This window comes from Oncorhynchus kisutch, linkage group LG3 (assembly GCF_002021735.2).
Source record: "Oncorhynchus kisutch isolate 150728-3 linkage group LG3, Okis_V2, whole genome shotgun sequence".
Classification (NCBI taxonomy): domain Eukaryota; kingdom Metazoa; phylum Chordata; class Actinopteri; order Salmoniformes; family Salmonidae; genus Oncorhynchus; species Oncorhynchus kisutch.
Window position 1 is genome coordinate 10,920,934 of NC_034176.2, and position 27,754 is coordinate 10,948,687.

At 45.9% G+C, this 27,754-nt stretch overlaps 1 protein-coding gene across 2 annotated transcripts in view; it reads right to left on the bottom strand.

Moving 5' to 3' along the window:
- LOC109871657 (glutamate receptor ionotropic, delta-2) overlaps window positions 1–27,754 on the bottom strand; it is a 623,084-nt gene that overhangs the window by 270,049 nt on the left and 325,281 nt on the right. For both annotated transcript variants that reach the window (XR_004207889.1, XM_031817225.1), the window contains exon 3: window positions 11,260–11,544. Coding sequence is in view for 1 of the 2 variants with exons in the window: in XM_031817225.1 (XP_031673085.1) it covers window positions 11,260–11,544 (285 nt within the window). In the remaining variant the exon portion in view is untranslated. The remainder of the gene's footprint in view (window positions 1–11,259; window positions 11,545–27,754) is intronic.

Here is a 27,754-nt window from a genome sequence, read left to right on the forward strand (position 1 = left end):
GAGAGAGAGAAAGAGAGGGGCAGCAGTCGGGAGAGAGAGAGAGAGAGGGGGAGGAGTGGGAGAGAGAGAGAAAGAGAGGGGAGCAGTGGGAGAGAGAGAGAAAGAGAGGGGAGGAGTGGGAGAGAGAGAGAAAGAGGGGAGGAGTGGGAGAGATAGACGGGAGGAGTGGGAGATAGAGAGAAAGAAGGGAGGAGTTGGAGGAGAGAAAGATTCAGAGAGCGAGAGAGAGAATGTAAGAGAGATAATTTCATGACATTATTGTTGTGCTGCCACCTGACATGGCGGTTCACAGTTTGACGAACAGGGACATCTATTGAGTTAAAGATATGTCAATAAACTCAGAAACAGCTTATTGGAGACCACATTCCCACATTCCCCATTCATATGGACAGTATTTGGGATACAGTATACTACAAAATCAGTAGTATTACACATTCACTTTATCACAGCACATTTGCTTCTGTAGAAAATGTTGTAATCGACAGAATGAGCATTTCTCTTTCAGTGTGCTGGAGTTGGACCTGTGTAGTACATTTGTCACTGCAGCGGTGAGGTGGGCAGCTGTCTCACTGAAGAGGAAGAGGTACATATTGTAATGAATCATAGTCAGAGAGCTGACTGGCTGCTCATCTCTCTCTCTCTCTCCCTCCCTTTCTCCCTATCCCCTCTCTCTCTCTCTCTCTCCCTTTCTCCCTATCCCCTCTCCCTCTCTTTCTCCCTATCCCCTCTCCCTCTCTCTCTCTCCCTTTCTCCCTATCCCCTCACTCTCTCTCCCTCCTTTTCTCCCTACCCCCCCTCTCTATCTCACCCTTTCTCCATATCCTCTTTCTCTCTCTCTCCCTCATTTTCTCCCTACCCTCTCTCTCTCTCTCTCTCCCTCCCTTTCTCCCTATCCTCTCTCTCTCCCTCCCTCCTTTTCTCCCTACCCCCCTCTCTATCTCACCCTCCCTCCCTCCCCTTCTCCCTATCCTCTCTCTCTCTCTCTCCTTTTCTCCCTAACCCCCCTCTCTCCCTCCCTCCTTTTCTCCCTACCCCCCTCTCTATCTCACCCTCCCTCCCTCCCCTTCTCCCTATCCTCTCTCTCTCTCTCTCTCTCCTTTTCTCCCTAACACCCCCTCTCTCTCTCTCCCTTTCTCCCTATCCTCTCTCTCTCTCTCCCTACTTTTCTCCCTACCCCCCTCTCTATCTCACCCTCCCTCCCTATCTCACCCCCCCCCCTCCCTCCCTCCCTACCCACCCCCTATTTCTCAGCTAGGAGGGCAGGCCTTCATTAAACCCATTCTGCAGCTGGGTCACTGGCGGAATGCACAATCCAACTCCCACCAAACATGAGTTCAAAGGTGCCTTCCCAAACGTGGCACTGATTCAGAAATTGCGGGGAAAAGTTGTGTTTTGGTCTCTGAATAAATTGGTTCCGTGGTACACCAATGGCGACTACGTACTTCTATAGCGCTATAGTGTTGCTTTGCATATACCGTGCCTTCAGAGATCATTCACACCCCTTGGAGTTTTCCACATTTTGTTTTGTTAGAGCCTGTCACTGGCCTAAACACAATACCCCATAACGACAAAGTGGAATTACGTTTTTAGAAATGTTTACAAATGAATACAAAATGAAAATCTGAAATGTCTTGAGTCAATAAGTACTCCACTCCTTTATTATGCCAAGGCTAAATAAGTTCAGGAGAAAAACTGCTTAACAAGTCACATAATAAGTTGCAAGGACTCTGTGTGCAATAATAGTGTTTATCATGATTTTTGAATGACTACCTCATCTCTGTACCCTACACGTTCAATTATTTCTACGGTCCCACAGTTGAACAGTTATTAGAAATGGAATACAGCTTAGCACAGGAAAACTCCTAGAGGAAAAGCAGGTTCAGTCTGCTTTCCAAATTCACCTTTTAGCAGGACAACAACATAAAACACAAGGCCAAATATACACTGGAGTTACAATCAACGTTCCTGAGTGGCCTACTGTAGTTACAGTTTGACTTTAATCTGGTTGAAAAGCTATGGCAAGACTTAAAAATGGCTGTATAGCAATGATCAACAACAAACTTGACAGAGATTGAATAAATATGTAAGGGTTTTCTTGACTTGAAGGAGAGGCGTGGTTTCTATTCATGGTTCTTTAATGAAGAAAACTATACATGAACAGACTAACAAAAACAAGGAACATGAAAACCTAAAACAGCCCTATCTAGTGCAAACACAGAGACAGGAACAATCACCCACAAAACCCAACACCAAACAGGCTACCTAAATATGGTTCCCAATCAGAGACAAAGACTAACACCTTCCTCTGATTGAGAACCATATCAGGCCAGACATAGAAATAGACAAACTAGACATGTAACATACAATGCCCACTCAGATCACACCCTGACCAAACAAAACATAGAAACATACAAAGCAAACTATGGTCAGGGTTGTGACAAATTATTTAAATAATTATGTGCGCTTATTGTAAAAGTAAAGCTCTTAGAGACCAGAAAGACACATCTGTAATCGCTGCCAAAATTTATTCGACCATGTATTGACTCAGGGGTGTGAATATTCATTTTCAATAAATCTACAAACATTTCTGATAAAATGTGTTCACGTTGTCATTATAGGGTGTTATGTGTAGATGGGTGAGATTTTTAAATTTATTTTAATCCATTTAGAATTCAGGCTGTAACACAACAAAATGTGGAATAAGTCAAGGGCTGTGAAATTGTTTGACGCCGCTGAATGTCTATATGGTGTACATTAGTTGACTAATAATGTAGTTGATGTGAACAAATGATGACATTGCCTCATTGTCATTGTCATCATTAAACAATTAACAGATGAATTGTACCTCATTAGATACTGGGCTGAGTCAATGGTGTAAGGTGTTAGGGAGTATATACACAGCACCAACCAACACAGTGGGACAGGAAAAACAGCCGGATGACTTGACAAACGATCCAGTTCCCGGATGACATCATCAGTCGGGGTCAAAAGTTCAGAGGGTGAGAGTTGGCCTGGAGAGATGCCCATGCGGAGGACGAGGGGAGGAGAACATGCAGGAAGTGTCTACGTATAGGCCACTGTGTCGCCACGGTTTTCAGAGAGGGCTGGGGGGCGGGGCTCGGACTACACACACCAGCTTGTCTCTTTATTTCGGGAAACGTTTTATGACACATGGAGGGAGGAATACCCAGAGGTCCCTGCTGATGCACACGCCATTTCGGTCGGCAGCTGGGCTGCTGCTGTTTACAACGTGACTGTGTATGGGCGAGGAGGGAGGGAGGGAGGGAGACAGATATCGAATAGCGAGGAAGTAAAAGAGTGTTGCTAATGTGAGTTCTTCATGACCATTACAACTCAATAAAGAAGTGACACTAATGCCCCAGCCGGCAACACGCCAGGCTGCCACTGCTGCTATTGTTGTTATTGTCACCCTGGTTTACATTATGAGACTACAGGAGAATAATACAGCCTGGGAAAATGAACAGAGATGTGTTGGTTAGAGGCACTTTCAATCAGTGAGAAAATACACAGGCGTAATTACAATCCACATTAGTGTCTTCATTATCGTTAGTATTGAGAGAGGGGGTGCGGCGGTCTAGGTCTATACACTCTATATGCTACGAGTCACAGTTCTACAGCGAAGAGAATGTCTGGGGATCATCCACCTTGGTGCTGGCTAATTTAATCCCAATCTAGTTATAATATATATATATATATATGTATGGATTTACTCTACACAGCAATGTTGTCCCAATATCTCAGAAATTATTATTTCCCTCAATTCTAGCAGAAATGGGCATTGCCATGTAAAGTCCTGAGGCAAACTCCTGTGGTGTATCCACTAAGAACCAAACAAAAGCAAATAGACGAAACCTGAATTTGTCCAACAAGAAATGCTTTTATAGATTTTCTAAAAGTACTCACTCCAAATACACGCCAATCGCCAAATGCTAACGTCCATCCACTGAGGCAAAAAGGACAAAAAATGTAAATGTGCATTTTCTATATTAGTGGGTTAGGGTCGGGTTAGGGTCGGGTTAGGGTCGGGTGGGGAGCTCAGATTTTCACTTTATCCCATATGGTCAAACAGTTGTGGATGGGTTAGGAGTAATTGTATGTGTGTGTGTATCTGTCTGTGCAGATTGAGTGAGGTACAGGTCTCAGGCTGCCTCCATCAATCCCAGAGTAGCTGCAATATCTCTTCTGTGTCTGATGCTTCACAACACACCTGCATTACAAAGGCTGCCTCGCACCATCAATCTCCCTCAGAAAATATATTTTCATAATTTTCCCTCTGAAAATAAATGGCTCCCTGTAAATCTGAAAGGCTAAACAGCGGAAGTGTTTAGGCTGAGATTTGAGGCTCTTGGCACATATTATTATTATTATTGTTGTTATTATTATTATTATTATTATTATTATTATTATTATTATTTGGGGCAGCAGATTGAATCCCCGAGCTGACAAGGTAAAAATCTGTCGTTCTGCCCCTGAACAAGGCAGTTAATCCACTGTTCCCCGGTAGACGTCATTGTAAATAAGAATTTGTTCTTAACTGTCTTGCCTAGCTAAATAGAGATTAAAAAATATATATATACACTGCCCAAAAAAATAAAGGGAACACTTAAACAACACAATGTAACTTCATGTCAATCACACTTCTGTGAAATCAAACTGTCCACTTAGGAAGCAACACTGATTGACAATAAATTTCACATGCTGTTGTGAGAATGGAATAGACAACAGGTGGAAATTATAGGCAATTAGCAAGACACCCCCAATAAAGGAGTGGTTCTGCAAGTGGTGACCACAGACCACTTCTCAGTTCCTATGCTTCCTGGCTGATGTTTTGGTCACTTTTGAATGCTGGCGGTGCTTTCACTCTAGTGGTAGCATGAGACGGAGTCTACAACCCACACAAGTGGCTCAGATAGTGCATCCAGGATGGCAGAACAATGCGAGCTGTTGCAAGAAGGTTTGCTGTGTCTGTCAGCGTAGTGTAGCGCAGAGCATGGAGGCGCTACCAGGAGACAGGCCAGTACATCAGGAGACGTGGAGGAGGCCGTAGGAGGGCAGCAACCCAGCAGAAGGACCGCTACCTCCGCCTTTGTGCAAGGAGGAGCAGGAGGAGCACTGCCAGAGCCCTGCAAAATGACCTCCAGCAGGCCACAAATGTGCATGTGTCTGCTCAAATGGTCAGAAACAGACTCCATGACGGTGGTATGAGGGCCCGACATCCACAGGTGGGGGTTGGGCTTACAGCCCAACACCGTGCAGGACGTTTGGCATTTGCCAGAGAACACCGAGATTGGAAAATTCGCCACTGGCGCCCTGTGCTCTTCACAGATGAAAGCAGGTTCACACTGAGCACATGTGACAGAGTGACAGAGTCTGGAGACGCTGTGGAGAACGTTCTGCTGCCTGCAACATCCTCCAGCATGACCGGTTTGGCGGTGGGTCAGTCATGGTGTGGGGTGGCATTTCTTTGGGGGGCCTCCATCTGCTTGCCAGAGGTAGCTTGACTGCCATTAGGTACCGAGATGAGATCCTCAGACCCCTTGTGAGATCATATGCTGGTGCGGTTGGCCCTGGGTTCCTCCTAATGCAAGACAATGCTAGACCTCATGTGGCTGGAGTGTGTCAGCAGTTCCTGCAAGAGGAAGGCATTGATGCTATGAACTGGCCCGCCCATTCCCCAGACCTGAATCCAATTGAGCACATCTGGGACATCATGTCTCGCTCCATCCACCAATGCCACATTGCACCACAGACTGTCCAGGAGTTGGCGGATGCTTGAGTCCAGGTCTGGGAGGAGATCCCTCAGGAGACCATCCGCCACCTCATCAGGAGCATGCCCAGGCATTGGAGGGAGGTCATACAGGCACGTGGAGGCCACACACACTACTGAGCCTCATTTTGACTTGTTTTAAGGACATTACATCAAACTTGAATCAGCCTGTAGTGTGGTTTTCCACTTTAATTTTGAGTGTCACTCCAAATCCAGACTTCCATGGGTTGATAAATTTGATTTCCATTGATCATTTTTGTGTGATTTTGTTGTCAGCACATTCAACTATGTAAAGAAAAAAGTATTTAATAAGAATATTTCATTCATTCAGATCTAGGATGTGTTATTTTAGTGTTCCCTTTATTTTTTTGAGCAGTGTATATATTATTTGAGGCTGCTCACCAGGAACTGGTGACTATTTAGAAAATACCTTCCCAAAGGGTTATATATAAAATCAGAATGTTTTATTAAATTGTACTAAAAATGAAATCAACTTAATTTTTTTTTACTGTAAATGATGTTGCGATTTTAAATACACTTTATTTATTTATTTATTTATTTTACCTTTATTTAACCAGGTAGGCAAGTTGAGAACAAGTTCTCATTTACAATTGCGACCTGGCCAAGATAAAGCAAAGCAGTTCGACAGATAAAACGACACAGAGTTACACATGGAATAAAAACAAACATACAGTCAATAATGCAGTATAAACAAGTCTATATACAATGTGAGCAATTGAGGTGAGAAGGGAGGTAAAGGCAAAAAAGGCCATGATGGCAAAGTAAATACAATATAGCAAGTAAAATACTGGAATGGTAGTTTTGCAATGGAAGAATGTGCAAAGTAGAAATAAAAAATAATGGGGTGCAAAGGAGCAAAATAAATAAATAAATAAAAATTAAATACAGTTGGGAAAGAGGTAGTTGTTTGGGCTAAATTATAGGTGGGCTATGTACAGGTGCAGTAATCTGTGAGCTGCTCTGACAGTTGGTGCTTAAAGCTAGTGAGGGAGATAAGTGTTTCCAGTTTCAGAGATTTTTGTAGTTCGTTCCAGTCATTGGCAGCAGAGAACTGGAAGGAGAGGCGGCCAAAGAAAGAATTGGTTTTGGGGGTGACTAGAGAGATATACCTGCTGGAGCGTGTGCTACAGGTGGGAGATGCTATGGTGACCAGCGAGCTGAGATAAGGGGGGACTTTACCTAGCAGGGTCTTGTAGATGAAACTTTAAATATAGTTGGATTTGATTTGATCATACCATGTACAGTGAGGGAAAAAAGTATTTGATCCCCTGATGATTTTGCACGTTTGCCCACTGACAAAGAAATGATCAGTCTATAATTTTAATGGTAGGTTTATTTGAACAGTGAGAGACGGTATAACAACAACAAAATCCTGGAAAACGCATGTCAAAAATGTTATAAATTGATATGCATTTTATTGAGGGAAATAAATATTTGAACCCCTCTCAATCAGAAAGATTTCTGGCTCCCAGGTGTCTTTTATACAGGTAACGAGCTGAGATTAGGAGCACACTCTTAAAGGGAGTGCTCCTAATCTCAGTTTGTTACCTGTATATAATCAATCAATCAGATTCCAACCTCTCCACCATGGCCAAGACCAAGGAGCTCTCCAAGGATGTCAGGGACAAGATTGTAGACCTACACAAGGCTGGAATGGGCTACAAGACCATCGCAAAGCAGCTTGGTGAGAAGGTGACAACAGTTGGTGTGATTATTCGCAAATGGAAGAAACACAAAATAACTGTCAATCTCCCTCGGCCTGGGGCTCCATGCAAGATCTCACTTCGTGGAGTTGCAATGATCATGAGAACGGTGAGGAATCAGCCCAGAACTACACGGGAGGATCTTGTCAATGATCTCAAGGCAGCGGGGACCATAGTCACCAAGAAAACAATTGGTAACACACTACGCCGTGAAGGACTGAAACCCTGCAGCGCCCGCAAGGTCCCCCTGCTCAAGAAAGCACATATACATGCCCGTCTGAAGTTTGCCAATTAACACCTGAATGATTCAGAGGACAACTGGGTGAAAGTGTTGTGGTCAGATGAGAGTAAAATGGAGCTCTTTGGCATCAACTCAACTCACCGTGTTTGGAGGAGGAGGAATGCTGCCTATGGCCCCAAGAACACCATCCCCACCGTCAATCATGGAGGTGGAAACATTATGTTTTTTCTGCTAAGGGGACAGGACAACTTCACCGCATCAAAAGGACGATGGACGGGGTCATGTACTGTCAAATCTTGGGTGAGAACCTCCTTCCCTCAGCCAGGGTCGTGGATGGGTATTCCAAATGGGTCGTGGATGGGTATTCCAGCATGACAATGACCCAAAACACACGGCCAAGGCAACAAAGGAGTGGCTCAAGAAGAAGCACATTAAGGTCCTGGAGTGGCCTAGCCAGTCACCAGACCTTAATCCCAAAGAAAATCTGTGGAGGGAGCTGAAGGTTCGAGTTTCCAAATGTGAGCCTCGAAACCTTAATGACTTGGAGAAGATGAGGAGAGGAGTGGGACAAAATCCCTCCTGAGATGTGTGCAAACCTGGTAGCCAACTACAAGAAATGTCTGACCTCTGTGATTGCCAACAAAGGTTTTGCCACCAAGTACTAAGTCATGTTTTGCAGAGGGGTCAAATACTTATTTCCCTCATTAAAATGCAAATCAATTTATAACATTTTTGACATGCGTTATTCTGGATTTTTTGTTGTTGTTATTCTGTCTCTCACTGTTCAAATAAACCTACCATTGAAATTATATACGGATCATTTCTTTGTCAGTGGGCAAACGTACAAAATCAGCAGGGGATCAAATACTTTTTTCCCTCACTGTATGTTGGAATTGTCAACCTGGCACCATTCACATGGATCACCAGATGCTCCGATGAACATTCTGTTTCTGTATGGATAACTGAGATGCTTACAATAATTATAATATAGGATGAACTTTAATGTCCCAGAGTCTTAGACACACAGTACTGTTGTACACAAAATAAACACTGTACATTACTGCCAATAAGTGTACATTTGTCACAACTTATGATCTCTCTCAGTAAAATCAAGCTCTATAAATATTAAAACAGCAAACACTGTACAGACTACCTTGGATCATTTCAAATATTTCTGTAAATATGTTTTAAATAATCAAGAACGGCTAAAAAGCTAAATATAGTTTCTGCCTAATACGTTCGTACACTCACAGAACTGGATCAGAAGGGATACATGTACAGCACAAGTCTCAACTGTCCAAATCCCATTTTGGAGAGGTGGCTGGGGATTGGTCAGAAGTGGGGCCAATGCTCAACCAATACAAAGGCTGCTTCTATGGTGGTAGCAGACTCTGGTAACGTCCCAAATTGCACTCTATTCCTTATATATTCCACTGCTTTATAACAAGGGGCATAAAGGGAGCCCGACAGGGCTCTGATAATGCACTATGTAGGGAATAGGGAGCTGTTGGGGATGCAGACTTTGGGGTCGGCTTCCTCTCTACCCACCATCAACAACAATGGGCCGACTTAATCATGTGGCCACTCCAGTGTAGCTGTGTTATCGATCCCTGCACATGTTCTCTGCTCGAGGTATGTCGATGTGTTCCACAGTGACTCCAACATCCAACTGGGAATTCACCTGCACTTTGTTTTAACCTGTTTTCCCAGAGTAGCTGTAGCCAGCATCATAGCCTAGGCCTAGGAGGCTTGGAAATATGCAGTCCTGTTGGGAAATGTCCTACTCTAACAGATGAAGTTGCGAGCCCTGTAGGATAGACTAGAGCCCAGTCCCAGATCTCTTTGTGCTTTTGCCTACTCCACTGACAAGCCAAACAGTCTGGCAATTCGGCATTCTCTAAATATGAACATTATATCATTAATGAGCTGGAGGAGAAAGAGGATTTTAGCCTGATTCAATAACCACTACAACTACCCTTCAATCACACATTTGGTGATTGTTTATTTTTTTTGTTCCACATATCGTATTTGTCATGACAATTCCATAAGGAGATGACAAAAGAACCCAGGCTAGATAGAGTGATAAACTCTGATCTGGAACCCAGGCTAGTTAAACTTATAAACTCTGATAGGAGCGACACCTCTGTGAACTCTCAAGCCCAAATCCCCCGGTATACAGACACAGAACTCCTATCATTTTCTGTCTTCAGATTGCACCTAAACAAAATAGAGGAGTGGGCAACCCAATTCAATTTACACATACACACTGTGTTATCCCCAATTTACACATACACACTGTGTTATCCCCAATTTACACATACACACTGTGTTATCCCCAATTTACACATACACACTGTGTTATCCCCAATTTACACATACACACTGTGTTATCCCCAATTTACACATACACACTGTGTTATCCCCAATTTACACATACACACTGTGTTATCCCCAATTTACACATACACACTGTGTTATCCCCAATTTACACATACACAATCCAGAGTCCCCAAAGCCAGACGAAGACGAGGCGATGCGTAAGAGAACATTGTTACATCTCAAAGAGCTCAGGCTTAGAGACTGGTACGGTTAATACCTTGGATAGGAGCATCTTCTGGTGAATGGGGCGGGCAGCCGCAGAGAGTCGTTATAGCACTACACAACGCCACAGTGCAACTGGCAGTGTGAGACCCAAAATGGTTCTGAAGGATGTTCTTCTGGGAGCCACACTTATTTAGCCAGCCTTGATGCTTTTAACCTGGTGCAGTGGACCATGGGAGATAAGCTCCATAGGGACAGACGGGGGAGGTGGAGATGAAGCTGCCTCCCTCCCACACACAGGACCGGACAGACGGATCTACACACTTACACATCTAGTGATAAACAATCCCTATCTCTCTGCCTCTCTCTCTCTTTCTCTCTCAGGCACAAACACACACACACACATAAAAACACATACACACAGACACTCCCTCCCTCCCTCCCTCCCTCCCTCCCTCCCTCCCTCCCTCAAACAGTATGTACACATATAATGCAGTGTAATGAAGGTGGATGGAGATGGTGGGGAACATTAACTATGTTGGTGCATTGACTCTGGTCCTCCAGAATGCAGGGAGTTCAGGCCGTTATCCATTAGCATGCTAATGTATGCCAAGCTGCGAGTCCATCAGATCTCCATCACACATCTTCATACATCATTGAATCTGTCCCTATGAATATCAGCTATAGTGCATCCCTCCCCACTTCCTACTCTCTGCACCCCCCTTCTCAGCATACCTGGGTTCACATACTATTCAAAATTTTTCAAATACTTTAAGAATGTTTGCTTAAGCCTGCGAGGAGTGCCAGGTGGGCGGGGTTTGCCTCTTGAAACCTTCCCATTGGTTCCATTGCAAAAGGCAAGGTCAATCGAGCACAGATACTGTATTAGAAATGATTTTGAATAGTATATGAGCCCAGGACCGCTTCCCTCTCTTCCCATAACACCACCGTCGGCCGATCCTTACCGTATTCCTGGTCGTAGAAGATGATGAACTTCTGCCAGCTGTACTCGTTGACCACTTGGAGGATGACGTCGTTGAGGTAGACGGGCGGGCGAACGAAGAGGGTGTAGTCGTCCTGGCGAACGCGGCTGACGAGGGGACAGCTGGAGCGAGGGGTGCCGGCGGGGGCACGCTGGATGAACAGGTGCGGGATGTGCATGGCGTCCGCCAGCGTCTGCAGGGAGCCCGCCGACATACAGCCAACTGAGCTAATAAGAGCCAGGATCCCCCTGTTCATCAACTCACAGGCTGCACAGTGGGAGATAGAGAGGGAGGTGGGGGGAAGAGGGGGGAAGGAGGGAGGGATTAGGGGAAGAAAGAGAGAGAGAGAGAAAGAGAGAGCGAGAGAGAGAGAGAGAGATTGAGAGAGAGAGAGAGAGAGAGGGAGAGAGACAGAGAGAGAGAGAGAGAGAGAGAGAGAGAGAGAGAGAGAGAGAGAGAGAGAGAGAGAGAGAGAGAGAGAGAGGGAGAGAGAGAGAAAGAGAGAGAAAGAGAGAGAGAGAGAGAAAGAGAGGAGGATGGGGGAGAGAGGAAGAGAGGGGAGGAGTGGGAGAGAGAGGAAGAAAGAGAGACAGAGAGAGAGAGAGAGAGAGAGAGAGAGAGAGAGAGAGAGAGAGAGAGAGATTGAGAGAGAGAGAGAGAGAGAGAGAGAGGGAGGGAGAGAGAGAGAGAGAGGGAGAGAGTTATTATAGTTCTCAAACTGAGTCAGAGAAAAGGGTATAGTTATGGACATACAGTAATGACATATACACACTGTGCCACTCTTTTCTTGGAGGAATCTGGATTATTACTGTATGATAAAATTGTTAGCTTAAATCAGGAGCCAGCAGCAAACGCAGGGGCTGATATATGATTCTTCTATCATTTTAATTACCGTGCTGGAACAGTGTGAATATCATTCCTTCCACTCCATTTAGAGATTCCTTTAAAAGCGATATTTTTAGAGACTGTGTGAATTCTGTGGCTATGACCAGGCAAGTCATTACTGGGACAAAGACTGACACAACCGGAGTAGCTATGTATGTATGTACTGTATGTATGTACTGTATGTATGTACTGTATGTATGTACTGTATGTATGTATGTACTGTATGTACGAATGCACGCATATAAGCACACAGACACACACAACACAAACACACACACACACACACATCTACCCTCCTAGTTCTGGGCTGTGTAGCAAGGCCAACAACACCCCACCCACAACCACACACATATCTTTCCACCTACTCACATACGCACACACACACACACACACACAATTAAACACCCACGCCAACAGGAAGCATCTGTGACAACACCAGTGTCCCTGTGCATCACAGCCTCCTCTCATCTCAAAGGAATTCGACTCCACGCTGTGTGTATACTCGGCTGAATCAGGCTATTTTAAAAGCGTACCTCTAAGGCCGTGTAGCCTGGCCAACAACACCCTACCTCCAACCTCTCCTTCACTACTCCCTTCGTCCCCCACCCCCTCACCACATTGGCCTGCCTGCCCACTCATCCCTTGCACAAGCTCACTCCCCAGGATGCACGCTGACACTAGACACCAACATTCATCTCACTTCTAACGCTGGTTTTCTTGTCACAGAGTTGGGAAGGTGAAACATGGAGTGGCTCGTGGAGCTGTGATGCAGAGTAATTTGCCAACTCTGACAGATAAATAGAAGTGTCAAGTAAGGGTGTGCTAGAATAGAGGAGGCAGGAATAATGCTGCTAAGAAAACCTGAACGAAAAAAGGAGCAAGGATCTCTCTCTCTCTCTTTCTCTCTCTCTCTCTCTCTCTCTCTCTCTCTCTCTCTCTCTCTCGGTCTTTCTGCCCCTCTCTCTCTCTCTCTTACTAAGGCACAAGGCACCAAGGTTAACACAGCCGACACATTATATCTTATTAATCATCTTATGTGACTAGAAAAGTGATGATGTGGTGTAAAACTTGACAAAAAGTTATCCAACATTTTTTTTCATAAACTTAAGAGTTGAAATACTCTTGAAGGCTGCACTTTATAAACTCAGCCTTGAATAATGAATCAATCTTACAATATATAATTACTTATAAACTGGGCGGTTCAAGCTCTGAATGCTGATTGGCTGACAGCTGTGGTATATCAGACTGTATACCATGGGTATGACAAAACATTTATTTTTACTGCTTTAGTTACGTTGGTAACCAGTTTATAATAGCAATAAGGCAAATCAAATCCAAATTTGTTTGTCACATGCGCTGAATACAACAGTGAAATCCACCTCAGGGGTTTGTGTTATATGGGCAATATACCACGGCTAAGGGCTGTATCCAGGCACTCAGCGTTGTGTTGTGTTTAAGAACAGCCCTTAGCCGTGGTATATTAGTCATATACCACACGCCTTCGTGCCTTATTGGTTAAGTATAAAACAGACTATGTGGCTTTGTCAGTATTGAATTAGTAATGGCATCAACGACACATTATTTTTTTCCTTTTAAGGGGCAATCTATGATTGGTACATTAATGACACTATGGTTACAACTGCCTTAAAGAGTATTTCTCTGATTGATTAATGGACATTATGGACCTAATGCAGTCTTTTTTCATCTGAATATGCTTTGCTAACCTAGTTCGTTAACATGTAGGGTGATCACTTAACCAGCGTCGCTTAGTGGCGTCATGGCTTCAGTGGAGGATAGCCAGGCTAATCGTCATGGCTTCTGCGGAGGATAGCCAGGCTAATCGTCATGGCTTCTGCGGAGGATAGCCAGGCTAATCATCATGGCTTCTGCGGAGGATAGCCAGGCTAATCATCATGGCTTCGTCGGAGGATAGCCAGGCTAATCGTCATGGCTTCTGCGGAGGTTAGCCAGGCTAATCGTCATGGCTTCTGCGGAGGTTAGCCAGGCTAATCGTCATGGCTTCGGCGGAGGATAGCCAGGCTAATCGTCATGGCTTCGGCGGAGGATAGCCAGGCTAATCGTCATGGCTTCGGCAGAGGATAGCCAGGCTAATCGTCATGGCTTCGGTGGAGCATAGCCAGGCTAATCGTCATGGCTTCGGCGGAGGATAGCCAGGCTAATCGTCATGGCTTCGTTGGAGGATAGCCAGGCTAATCGTCATGGCTTCGGCGGAGGCTAATCTGCACTTATTGAGAGACTTTGGAGAATTAGCACCCTCATCTCTCACATCAAACCCTTAAGTCAGCAGGGGTCTCAAATCTTTTCTCATTAGCGTACGTTAACTCCTTAACCGCGGCATGGCGCAACCCGGACCACCTTGTTACATCATTGAAACGTGCGAGACAGAGTGCGGCAGAACGAAATACAACAACTGTACTGGTACCAGGTAACAAAAATGAAAAAACTCAAGGTTGCAATGGACAACACACAACAACCTTGAATCATGACTTCAGAGTACAGTTCACTTGAGTCCCAGGAGTAGCATGGCCAGTTAACCAGCCAGGGTTTGTTCCAACTAGGTGTGTGTGTGTGTGTGTGTGTGTGTGTGTGTGTGTGTGTGTGTGTGTGTGTGTGTGTGTGTGTGTGTGTGTGTGTGTGTGTGTGTGTGTGTGTGTATAGCCCTGCCTAATGCTGCAGTCACATGAGAGTGGGAGTGAAGTGACTGCAGACTGTTCTACAGAAAGGCCCCATTTACTCCAGACAGGGGAACATGAGAGAGCTCAATAACATGCTCTGCTGCAGACAGAGCTCTCCACCTCGTCACTGTCAACTCACCTACCCAATACACTTACTACCATACAGTATGGGGGAGTGAGTGTGTGTGTGCACGCACCTCTGTGTAAGTGTGAATGCGTGTATTTCTGTGTGTGTGTTACCTGAATGCCTGCACATACGTCAGGATGTTTCTCTTTGTGTGTGTGTTAATTTGTTTGCTGCTGTTGGCCCTCCTGTCTGTCTGTCTGTCTGTCTGTCGATCTTGCAGTGCATGCTGGACATTTTTGAGTTTGAGTGTTTGGTGTGGCTGGCTCTGTCTTATCTTATTTTATTGATTCTGTCCTTGGACTTTAATTTCAAATTTTATTTTCTATGTTGGAGGGTTAATGCACTATTTGTTTTAGCGGTACCTACTGTTATTTAGGGAGGAAGAAGATAGAGTCTAGTCATGCTATAGATGGTGGTGTAGGTGAGGCTGTGTCTAGTCATGCTATGGATGGTGGTGTAGGTGAGGCTGTGTCTAGTCATGCTATAGATGGTGGTGTAGGTGAGGCTGTGTCTAGTCATGCTATGGATGGTGGTGTAGGTGAGGCTGTGTCTAGTCATGCTATGGATGGTGGTGTAGGTGAGGCTGTGTCTAGTCATGCTATGGATGGTGGTGTAGGTGAGGCTGTGTCTAGTCATGCTATAGATGGTGGTGTAGGTGAGGCTGTGTCTAGTCATGCTATGGATGGTGGTGTAGGTGAGGCTGTGTCTAGTCATGCTATGGATGGTGGTGTAGGTGAGGCTGTGTCTAGTCATGCTATGGATGGTGGTGTAGGTGAGGCTGTGTCTAGTCATGCTATGGATGGTGGTGTAGGTGAGGCTGTGTCTAGTCATGCTATGGATGGTGGTGTAGATGAGGCTGTGTCTAGTCATATCATGGATGGTGGTGTAGATGAGGCTGTGTCTAGTCATGCTATGGATGGTGGTGTAGGTGAGGCTGTGTCTAGTCATGCTATAGATGGTGGTGTAGGTGAGGCTGTGTCTAGTCATGCTATGGATGGTGGTGTAGGTGAGGCTGTGTCTAGTCATGCTATGGATGGTGGTGTAGGTGAGGCTGTGTCTAGTCATGCTATGGATGGTGGTGTAGGTGAGGCTGTGTCTAGTCATGCTATGGATGGTGGTGTAGGTGAGGCTGTGTCTAGTCATGCTATGGATGGTGGTGTAGATGAGGCTGTGTCTAGTCATATCATGGATGGTGGTGTAGATGAGGCTGTGTCTAGTCATGCTATGGATGGTGGTGTAGATGAGGCTGGGACTAGTCATGCTAAGGATGGTGGTGTAGATGAGGCTGGGTCTAGTCAGGTTATGGATGGTGGTGTAGATGAGGCTGGGTCTAGTCAGGTTATGGATGGTGGTGTAGATGAGGCTGGGTCTAGTCAGGTTATAGGTGGTGGTGTAGATGAGGCTGTGTCTAGTAATGCTATGGATGGTGGTGTAGGTGAGGCGGTGTCTAGTCATGCTATGGATGGTGGTGTAGGTGAGGCTGTGTCTAGTCAGGTTATGGATGGTGGTGTAGATGAGGCTGGGTCTAGTCAGGTTATTGATGGTGGTGTAGATGAGTCTGGGTCTAGTCATGCTATGGATGGTGGTGTAGATGAGGCTGGGTCTAGTCATGCTATGGATGATGGTGTAGATGAGGCTGGGACTAGTCATGCTAAGGATGGTGGTGTAGATGAGGCTGGGTCTAGTCAGGTTATGGATGGTGGTGTAGATGAGGCTGTGTCTAGTCATGCTATAGATGGTGGTGTAGATGAGGCTGGGTCTAGTCATGCTATGGATGATGGTGTAGATGAGGCTGGGACTAGTCATGCTATAGATGGTGGTGTAGCTGAGGCTGGGTCTAGTCAGGATATGGATAGTGGTGTAGATGAGGCTGGGTCTAGTCAGGTTATAGGTGGTGGTGTAGATGAGGCTGGATCTAGTCAGGTTATATGTGGTGGTGTAGATGAGGCTGGATCTAGTCATGCTATGGATGGTGGTGTAGATGAGGCTGGGTCTAGTCAGGTTATAGGTGGTGGTGTAGATGAGGCTGGATCTAGTCAGGTTATATGTGGTGGTGTAGATGAGGCTGGATCTAGTCATGCTATGGATGGTGGTGTAGATGAGGCTGGGTCTAGTCAGGTTATAGGTGGTGGTGTAGATGAGGCTGTGTCTAGTCAGGTTATAGGTGGTGGTGTAGATGAGGCTGGATCTAGTCAGGTTATATGTGGTGGTGTAGATGAGGCTGGATCTAGTCATGCTATGGATGGTGGTGTAGATGAGGCTGGGTCTAGTCAGGTTATAGGTGGTGGTGTAGATGAGGCTGGATCTAGTCATGCTATGGATGGTGGTGTAGATGAGGCTGGATCTATTCATGCTATGGATGGTGGTGTAGATGAGGCTGGGTCTAGTCAGGTTATAGGTGGTGGTGTAGATGAGGCTGGATCTAGTCATGCTATGGATGGTGGTGTAGATGAGGCTGGGTCTAGTCAGGTTATAGGTGGTGGTGTAGATGAGGCTGGGTCTAGTCAGGTTATATGTGGTGGTGTAGATGAGGCTGGATCTAGTCATGCTATGGATGGTGGTGTAGATGAGGCTGGGTCTAGTCAGGTTATAGGTGGTGGTGTAGATGAGGCTGGGTCTAGTCAGGTTATAGGTGGTGGTGTAGATGAGGCTGGGTCTAGTCAGGTTATAGGTGGTGGTGTAGATGAGGCTGGGTCTAGTCAGGTTATAGGTGGTGGTGTAGATGAGGCTGGGTCTAGTCAGGTTATAGGTGGTGGTGTAGATGAGGCTGGGTCTAGTCAGGTTATAGGTGGTGGTGTAGATGAGGCTGGGTCTAGTCAGGTTATAGGTGGTGGTGTAGATGAGGCTGGGTCTAGTCAGGTTATAGGTGGTGGTGTAGATGAGGCTGGGTCTAGTCAGGTTATAGGTGGTGGTGTAGATGAGGCTGGGTCTAGTCAGGTTATAGGTGGTGGTGTAGATGAGGCTGGGTCTAGTCAGGTTATAGGTGGTGGTGTAGATGAGGCTGGGACTAGTCAGGTTATAGGTGGTGGTGTAGCTGAGGCTGGGTCTAGTCAGGTTATAGGTGGTGGTGTAGATGAGGCTGGGTCTAGTCAGGTTATAGGTGGTGGTGTAGATGAGGCTGGGTCTAGTCATGCTATGGATGGTGGTGTAGATGAGGCTGGGTCTAGTCAGGTTATAGGTGGTGGTGTAGATGAGGCTGGGTCTAGTCAGGTTATAGGTGGTGGTGTAGATGAGGCTGGGTCTAGTCATGCTATGGATGGTGGTGTAGATGAGGCTGGGTCTAGTCATGCTATGGATGGTGGTGTAGATGAGGCTGGGTCTAGTCAGGTTATAGGTGGTGGTGTAGATGAGGCTGGGTCTAGTCAGGTTATAGGTGGTGGTGTAGATGGAGACTCTTTGGGTAGGATCGCTTAATATAAATGGCACCAGAGATGTGGGAAATAGGAGTGTGTTGTGTGAATACAGTTGAAGTCGGAAGTTTAAATACACTTAGGTTGGAGTCATTAAAACAAATTTTTCAACCACTCCACTAATTTCTTGTTAACAAACTATAGTTTTGGCAAGTTGGATAGGACATCTACTTTGTGCATGACACAAGTCATTTTTGCTTGACATCATGGGAAAATCAAAAGAAATCTGCCAAGACTTCAGAAAAAAATGGAGACCTCTACAAGTCTGGTTCATCCTTGAGAGCCATTTCCAAATGCCCGAAGGTACCACGTTCATCTGTACAAATAATAGTACGCAAGTATAAACACCATGGGACCACGCAGCCGTCATACCGCTCAGGAAGGAAACAAAAATATAATTGTTTGTCCATAATGACCATTGTTATGGTTGGAGGAAAAACGGGGAGGCTTGCAAGCTGAAGAACACCATCCCCACCATGAAGCATGGGGGTGGCAGCATCATGTTGTGGGGGTGCTTTGCTGCAGGAGGGACTGGTGCACTTCACAAAATAGATGGCATCACAAAGGAGGAAAATTATGTGGATATATTGAAGCAACATCTCAAGACATCAGTCAGGAAGTTAAAGCTTGGTCGCAAATGGGTCTTCCAAATGGACAATAACCCCAAGCATACTTCCAAAGTTCTGGCAAAACAAAGTCAAGGTATTGGAGTGGCCATCACAAAGCACTGACCTCAATCCTATAGAACATTTGTGGGCAGAACTGAAAAAGCATGTTCGAGCAAGGAGGCCTACAAACATGATTTAGTTACACCAGCTCTGTCAGGAGGAATGGGACAAAATTCACCCAACGTATTGTGGGAAGCTTGTGGAAGGCTACCCAAAATGTAATCAAGGAGGTGTTGGAGTCCAGTTGAGTGTCATTATGCGCTGATGCGCGTAACGATGGTGACAGGTTTGCGCCATAACGAGCAGCATGGTGACCTAGAGGCCGGAGAGGGAGCACATGTGCCAGCTAGGTTCTCCATGCTCAAGGAGATGGATTCTCCCAGCTCCTTCTTCTTTGGTTCGGAAATACAGTAATGAAGCCAAGGGTATGCATTGTCTACGGCCTTCGGATGGGTGTCTGACCTCTGTGGTGGGGGAGATGCGGGAGTGGACTGCAGAGTTTTATACTGATTTGTATAAGGCAGAAGTGTGTGATCCTATGTGTGCTCAGGTTTTGTTTGCAGAACTAAGCTCTCTTTGGCACAGAGGGATGAATTGGACATTCCCCTGTTGTCCCTTGAACTGGCAGAGGCCGTAACCCAGATGTTCCCCGGCTGTGCACCGGGGGTCGATGGACTCCCAGTGGAGTTTTATAAAGAATTCTGGGGAATAATTGGACTGGATTTCTTTTGCGCGTTGCATAAGTGCGTCGGGGAAGAGTCGGCGATGAGCTGCCGTCAGGCAGCCCAAAAAAGGGGACTTGTGTGAACTTAAGAACAGGAGGCCTGTGGCATTACTCTGTGCGGACTACGAGATATTTCCCAAGGTCCTCTCTAACAGACTGAAGTCCCATCTGGTCTCTATAGTACACCAGAACAAGACATAATGTGTACCGGGACACTCAATCACGGACAACTTGTTCTTAATCAGGGACATGTTAGACTTGTCGAGAGGTTCTAACTTTGGACTGGTCTCTTTAGATCAAGAGAAGGCTTTTGATGGTGTGGACCATGAGTATCTGTTTAATGTAATGTCTGTGTTTGGATTTGGGGAAAGGATTTTGACCTATGTGAAGATGTATGTTGTATGCTGGGGCGTCATGTATGGTCAAGGTGGGAGGGGCTCAGTAGGCCAGTCTTGGTGAGATGGGGAATTAGACTGGGCTGCCCTCTATTGAGGCAGTTATATACACTAGCCATTGAGCCTTTTTGGGGCCTGCTACAAAGGGGACTGCAGGGAGTGTGCTGGACAGACATGGGTGTGTTGACAGGCATAGCAGTGTCAGCGTACGCAGATAAAATTTCTGTGATGGTCAGGATATGCAGGCACTAGAGATGAGTCTGAAGGTGTAGGAGGGAGCTTCGTCAGCTAAGATAAACTGGAGCAAATGTGGCATAGTGGAACTGGAGAGCAGGGAGGCTGCTTTCAGACTAAAGGCGGCGCAGAGACTGCTGTTCCATACTGATGTCGACTGGAGGGAACCAGCATGCGCGCTGCTGATGAGAGCTGGAGGATTAGGGTTGGACCAGCAGCTGTTCCTCATGAAGCTGGAGAGGCTGAGTACAGCCGGCCTCTCAGACTTTCACTCTGCATTGTTGAGGCCCTGACAGCTATTAAGGCCCACACAAGAAGGGGGTGTGGGAGGAGCCTATCTTCCACAACCCAGCCATCCCTTTGAGATCGGTTCAGTCGGCCACCCTGAAGAAGCGACTGACAGCAGCGGGTTTACTAAGGCTGGGTGACCTGCGACTGCTGGGAGAGAAGGGGTTGATGGAGCCCTGGCCACTAACAGCTGGTTGGCATGGGTTGAACCGGGAGTCGGGCAGGGGTGTCCTTTCTGTGTTATGAGTGAAACTGTGTTTTCTGTGTTTTCCAGGTTAATGCCATTAAAGTCTCTATTGGAACGTCTGTGTGAGAGGTTGGGGGTGGGTTTTACTGTTGGGATGTTTATAATGGGGTACAGGTATTCAAATAAGGAGAAGGCCAAATGTGTTTTGTTGAATTTTCTGTTTGCTCAGGCAAAGTTGGCTATTTGGCTAACAAGGAGGAACAGGGTCAAAGGTGGGGAGGGGGGGGGGGTAACAGACCATTTACTATTGTTTAATGGGATGGTCTCTGCGTGCCTTAGGGTGGAATTTGAATTCTATAAAATGATAAAAAAGTGTGAAGATGTTTCAGGAGATATGGTGTGTCGGTGGGGGGCTGTCTGTATAGCTGGGGAAGATGTTTCAGGAGATATGGTGTGTTGGGGGGCTGTCTGTATAGCTGGGGAAGATGTTTCAGGAGATATGGTGTGTCGGTGGGGGGCTGTCTGTATAGCTGGGGAAAATGTTTCAGGAGATATGGTGTGTTGGGGGGGGGGCTGTCTGTATAGCTGGGGAGGTGTTTTGGATATACGGTTGTAGAAGTGTTGAGATGTTGGTTATTTTAATGTGTGGTGTTGTATGTATCGTAGGGTAGAGGGCAAGGTGAGTATGGTACATGTATGCAGCACTGGATATATTTTGATGTTTTATTTTAAAACCTCTTCGGGATCGGTGTCCCTTCCACGGGACAGATGAGCTAACGTAGGCTAATGTGATTAGCATGAGGTTGTAAGTAACAAGAACATTTACCAGGACATAGACATATCTGATATTGGCAGAAAGCTTCAATTATTGTTAATCCAACTGCACTGTCCAATTTACAGTAGCTATTACAGTGAAATAATACCATGCTATTGTTTGGGGAGAGTGCACCATTTTGAAGATGAAAAGTTATTCATAAACAAATTAGGCACATTTGGGCAGTCCTGATACAAATTTTTGAACAGAAATGCAATGGTTCATTGGATCAGTCTAAAACTTTAGACATGCCATCTAGTGGATTCAATCTGGCCCAATGCTCTAACCACTAGGCTACCTGCCAAGACAAAAAGTCAAACATCTCCCTCTCCCTCTCCCTCTCCCTCTCCTGTCTGTCTGTCTGTCTGTCTGTCTGTCTGTCTGTCTGTCTGTCTGTCTGTCTGTCTGTCTGTCTGTCTGTCTGTCTGTCTGTCTGTGCGTAACCTGAGTGTGTTTGTTTTGTGGATTGCTCTCATTCTAAAGCATTTGATTCCATCAATATTTGACAGAAACTTCACCTTACAGACACTTTGAGATGTATGCCAGCTGAAACACACTCCAGTAGGGAATTAACACTTGAATAATAGCCGCAAGGAAGTGTAATGGGTGTGGGATTCCACCCCCCTTTCCCTCCCTCCCTCCCTCCCTCCTTCCCCTTGCAGTAACACTTTACACTCGCTCTCTCCCTCTTGAAAACTGATGCTGTTGAGTACACAAGATAAATGTATCCCTGGAGATTCCAGAGCTTTCCTTTTTATAACCGAGGCTTTTGTTGCTGTCACTTTTACGAGAGAGATCTGCAACTCATTCTGTCCTTCTTCCCAGCTCGCTCTGAAAATCAGAGATACCCTGGCCTTGTGGGATGCTACTGAAGAAGTAGCTCCTCCGCCATCAACGCTAGTAGGGAACTGCTCGGAATGGGAGGCCATAGGTCCGCCTGAGCTAACTCAGATTGAACACTGGCCGTCAGAGGGACGGACGGACTCTCTTTTTCTCCCATCCCATTGTCACTGGCCATAAATACCTTTTCATCAATTGCTCAACCAATTTCTTAAATGGATTGTGTACATTGCCATCTAAATGCCTTGTGCGACTCTGGCTGAATTGCTCACGTACTTGATTATTGTCACTTTGGCCTGGCGAGTCATCTCTGAATCAGTCATATTCAATCTTATTCACATTTCTCAGTTGTTAGATTTTTTTTAAAGGGAGGTATTACTGTGTTGCTAAAATACTGTTGACGATAGTAGTGACAGCCAGCTGGTGTTCCTATTGATTCAACTTGACAAATGAAAAGGAGAGGAGCGGCGGTGGAGTCATCTCCTCACCACGACTTTTCCCTCAGCCCAATCTACTTCTCTGCAGAAGTTAGGGAACCAATATCTCTGAGGGGAGAGGCGGGCGGGGGCCGGGGCTGGGAGAGGCGCATGAAAAAGGTTCATAAAGGGAACATGGGCGTAGGTGGTGGGATCCAACTGGTAGAAAAATCAGACAAAACACTAATTTGAGAAGCAGTGGTACAGTCAGTAAAAGTTTAAAGATAACATTTCTATCCCCTTTAAATGTAATGAAGGCGCCACATGGTGCGTGGTACAATACCGCAGCAGAATAGTAATGACAAGTAGCTCGTACACCTCCAGCAGGCTGAGGGCATGGTAAACCTGGGAGAGAGAAGGGCCTCCAGCAGGCTGAGGGCATGGTAAAACTGGGAGAGAGATGGGCCTCCAGCAGGCTGAGGGCATGGTAAAACTGGGAGAGAGAAGGGCCTCCAGCAGGCTGAGGGCATGGTAAAACTGGGAGAGAGATGGGCCTCCAGCAGGCCGAGGGCATGGTAAAACTGGGAGAGAGAAGGGCCTCCAGCAGGCTGAGGGCATGGTAAAACTGGGAGAGAGATGGGCCTCCAGCAGGCTGAGGGCATGGTAAAACTGGGAGAGAGATGGGCCTCCAGCAGGCTGAGGGCATGGTAAAACTGGGAGAGAGAAGGGCCTCCAGCAGGCTGAGGGCATGGTAAAACTGGGAGAGAGATGGGCCTCCAGCAGGCTGAGGGCATGGTAAACCTGGGAGAGAGAAGGGCCTCCAGCAGGCTGAGGGCATGGTAAAACTGGGAGAGAGAAGGGCCTCCAGCAGGCTGAGGGCATGGTAAAACTGTGAGAGAGATGGGCCTCCAGCAGGCTGAGGGCATGGTAAAACTGCGAGAGAGAAGGGCCTCCAGCAGGCTGAGGGCATGGTAAAACTGGGAGAGAGATGGGCCTCCAGCAGGCTGAGGGCATGGTAAAACTGGGAGAGAGATGGGCCTCCAGCAGGCTGAGGGCATGGTAAAACTGGGAGAGAGATGGGCCTCCAGCAGGCTGAGGGATGGGGGTGTGTAATGAGAGAGATGGGGGTGTGTAATGAGAGCGATGGTGGTGTGTAATGAGAGAGATAGGGGTGTGTAATGAGAGAGATGGGGGGGGGGGGGGTGTAAGGATCCTACATCTCTGAAGAGACTTGAAAATAGCTGTGCAGTGACGCTCCCCATCCAACCTGACAAAGCTTGAGAGGATCTGAAGAGAAGAATGGGAGAAACTCCCCAAATACAGGTGTGCCAAGCTTGTAGGGTCATAACCAAGAAGACTTGAGGCTGTAATTGCTGCCAAAGGTGCTTCAACAATGTTCTGAGTAAAGGGCTAAATATTTTTTTGAAAATCCATGTGTTTGATGTATTTGATACCAATCCACTAATTCCGCTTCGGTCATTAAAACGAGCCCGTTCTCCCCAATAAATGTGCCACCAACATACCTGTGGTATGTATCTATGCATGAGTTCAGGGAGATGAGCAGTTATGCAAATTAGTTAGTGAGACATAGGACCCCAGTGGAATGTCCTATAGCAGCTGTGTTAATTCAATTGGTTAAGAGTGAAGTCGCCCCTAGAATGATGACTTCTGCATTTTCCTCACCAACGGTTAAGGTTAGGATTGGGGGAGAGTGAAGCTGATCCTACCAAGATCTGTACCTAGGGGGAAACGGTGCTCTAGGAGGTGAGCCCCTCTCGTTGTGTTGTTTTACATGCTGATCATTTATGAACATTTGAACATCTTGGCCATGTTCTGTTATAATCTCCACCCGGCACAGCCAGAAGAGGACTGGCCACCCCACATATGTTCTCTCTAATTCTCTCTTTTGTTCTCTCTCTCGGATGACCTGAGCCCTAGGACCATGCCCCAGGACTACCTGACATGATGACTCCTTGCTGTCCCCAGTCCATCTGACCATGCTGCTGCTCCAGTTTCAACTGTTCTGCCTTATTATTATACGACCATGCTGGTCATTTATGAACATTTGAACATCTTGGCCATGTTCTGTTATAATCTCCACCCGGCACAGCCAGAAGAGGACTGGCCACCCCACATAGCCTGGTTCCTCTCTAGGTTTCTTCCTAGGTTTGGCCTTTCTAGGGAGTTTTTCCTAGCCACCGTGCTTCTACACCTGCATTGCTTGCTGTTTGGGGTTTTAGGCTGGGTTTCTGTACAGCACTTTGAGATATCAGCTGATGTACGAAGGGCTATATAAATCAATTTGATTTGATTTGATTGATTTTACCACAGTTCTCCACTAAATCATATTTTCATCCCAGTGAATCTCTAGTGCTCCTCTGTGGGTGGAATCTGCCCATGACTCATGGAGAGACCTGGGCTCCAGATCATTCCTGATCCTCCTCCTCCTTGTCCTTTCTCTCTTCCATTCATCTTCTTCAGCCCCAGCACCTCCCCTCCCCTCTCTTTCTCTCCCACCATCCACTCCTTCGCCCTCTCTCTCTCTCCCTCTCTCTCAGGAAGTGGAGATAAAACAACGGTGTATATATGATATTTACACACATATGTCACCAAATTCAGGAAAATAGGCGTATGTTGCAAGTCACGACTTCATAGGAGCGCTGTTTGAAAGTAAAACAATGTTTTATCAAGCTGCGTTTTTCCCCAGAAATGCCTTCTCGAACATGTGAATTTTCATGTGCCTTAATATCAAACGTGTATGCCATCTGTAAATATGAATAAAATTGTTAAATTACGAGCCTAGTTAGCCATGATTGGTTTGGATTGGTCTGTCATATAGCACGTGTCTGTCTATTGGAGCTGGTCATTATGTCTAGGTAATCATGTCAAACGCGGCATTTTTATAAATGTATCATGTAGTGAAACTGCATAAACCTAATGTCAAGTTAAAGTGTACTGTTAGCTAGCTAAAGTTAGCTAGCTGGCTCGCTAGCTAACGTTATGGGTATGCTCTCCACTTTCTGGATTACTAAGTTTTGAAATCAGTGGAATTCGAGTATGATAGCTAAGGAGATGGAGAAATCACCAGTCTGGATTACATTGTCAAACTAAGGGCAACCCTGCATGGCATCAGACAGGAGACTCGTCCAACCATGATGTATACTGGTAAGATAGTCTAGTTAGCTACATTTTCAGATATTACACATTTCTAATTTTACAGAAAGTGATTTCACTTCAAGTGTACCGTTAGCTAGCTAATGTTTGCTGGCTGGGTCACTAGCTAACGTTGTGTATGATCTTATTCTTCGTATCTCAGACACATTTGCTTGACTAGTTATAGCCATATAAACTGGTTGGTTAGCTACCTGCAGATTCTTGCAGGGAGTAATGTCATGAGTTGTGATTATGGTCCATTGTTTAGCTAGCTAGCTATATGTCTTACAAAAGACTCCACTCTAAGTATTTTCATTTCAAGTTGGTGTACTGTTAGCTAGCTAGCTAACATTAGCTGGATGGCTCATTAAGTAACGTTACGTATGAGTTGGGATTCATTGTTTACCTAGCTAGCTATCTAGCTACATATTTTAACAAAATACTCTCGTCTTAGTGTGAGAGAGCGCAGAATAACTATGGTGTTGGTGCGTGCTCAGTCCCCTCCTATACTCCCTGTTCACTCATGACTGCACGGCCAGGCACGACTCCAACACCATCATTAAGTTTGCTGATGACACAGGAGTGGTAGGCCTGATCACCGACAATGATGAGACTGCCTATAAGGAGGAGGTCAGAGACCTGGCCGTGTGGTGCCAGGACAACAACCTCTCACTCAACGTGATCAAGACAAAGGAGATAATTGTGGACTACAGGAAAAGAGGACTGAGCACATCCCCATTCTCATCGACGGGGCTGTAGTGGAGCAGGTTGAGAGCTTCAAGTTCCTTTGTGTCCACATCAACAACAAACTAGAATGGTCCAAACACACCAAGACAGTCATGAAGAGGGCACGACAAAACCTATTCCCCCTCAGGAGACTGCATGGGTCCTCAGATCCTCAAAAGGTTTGTAAGAATATGTTGAAGATAAATACACAACGCAGAGACAGAGTACGAGAGGTCAAGAGGTCGAGAAGTCAATAGAGTACTAACGATCAATGGAAAAAGTGCTTTTCTGTAATAGGGAATTATTGATCAATGGTTCAGAGACATGAGAGGAAAATGTCTTCTGAAATAAGATACTTGTTATTTGGCCATTGTCTAATTGTATTGCAAGGAATACTAATTGGTCAACCACGGGCTAGGGCTGGGTTATAAAGCCACATGCTGTCCGTTTGTTCTGGGGAGATAATCACAGGAGAGAAGCACAGGAGAGAATCACTGGGGCGGCAGGTAGCCTAGTGGTTAGAGCGTTGGCCTAGTAACTGAAAGGTTGGAAGATCACATCCCTGAGCTGACAAGGTAAAAATCTGTCATTCTACCCCTGAACAAGGCAGGTAACAAGGCTGTCATTGAAAATAAGAATTTGTTTTGAACTGACTTGCCTAGTTAACTAAAGGTAAAACAGAAGCTCACTGAGGACAGGGGAGACCATCTACCTACCTGTATGATCGGTTCTCTTTGAATAAACCTGTTTTCCTCTCCCTGATGATTTGTTTTGGAGTTTGTGTTATTGAAGAATAACATAAACTGCTAACAGGCTTTACAGCTGTACCATTGAGAGCATCCTGACGGGTTGCATCACTGCCTGGTATGGCAACTGCTCGGCCTCCGACCGCAAGTCAATACAGAGGGTAGTGC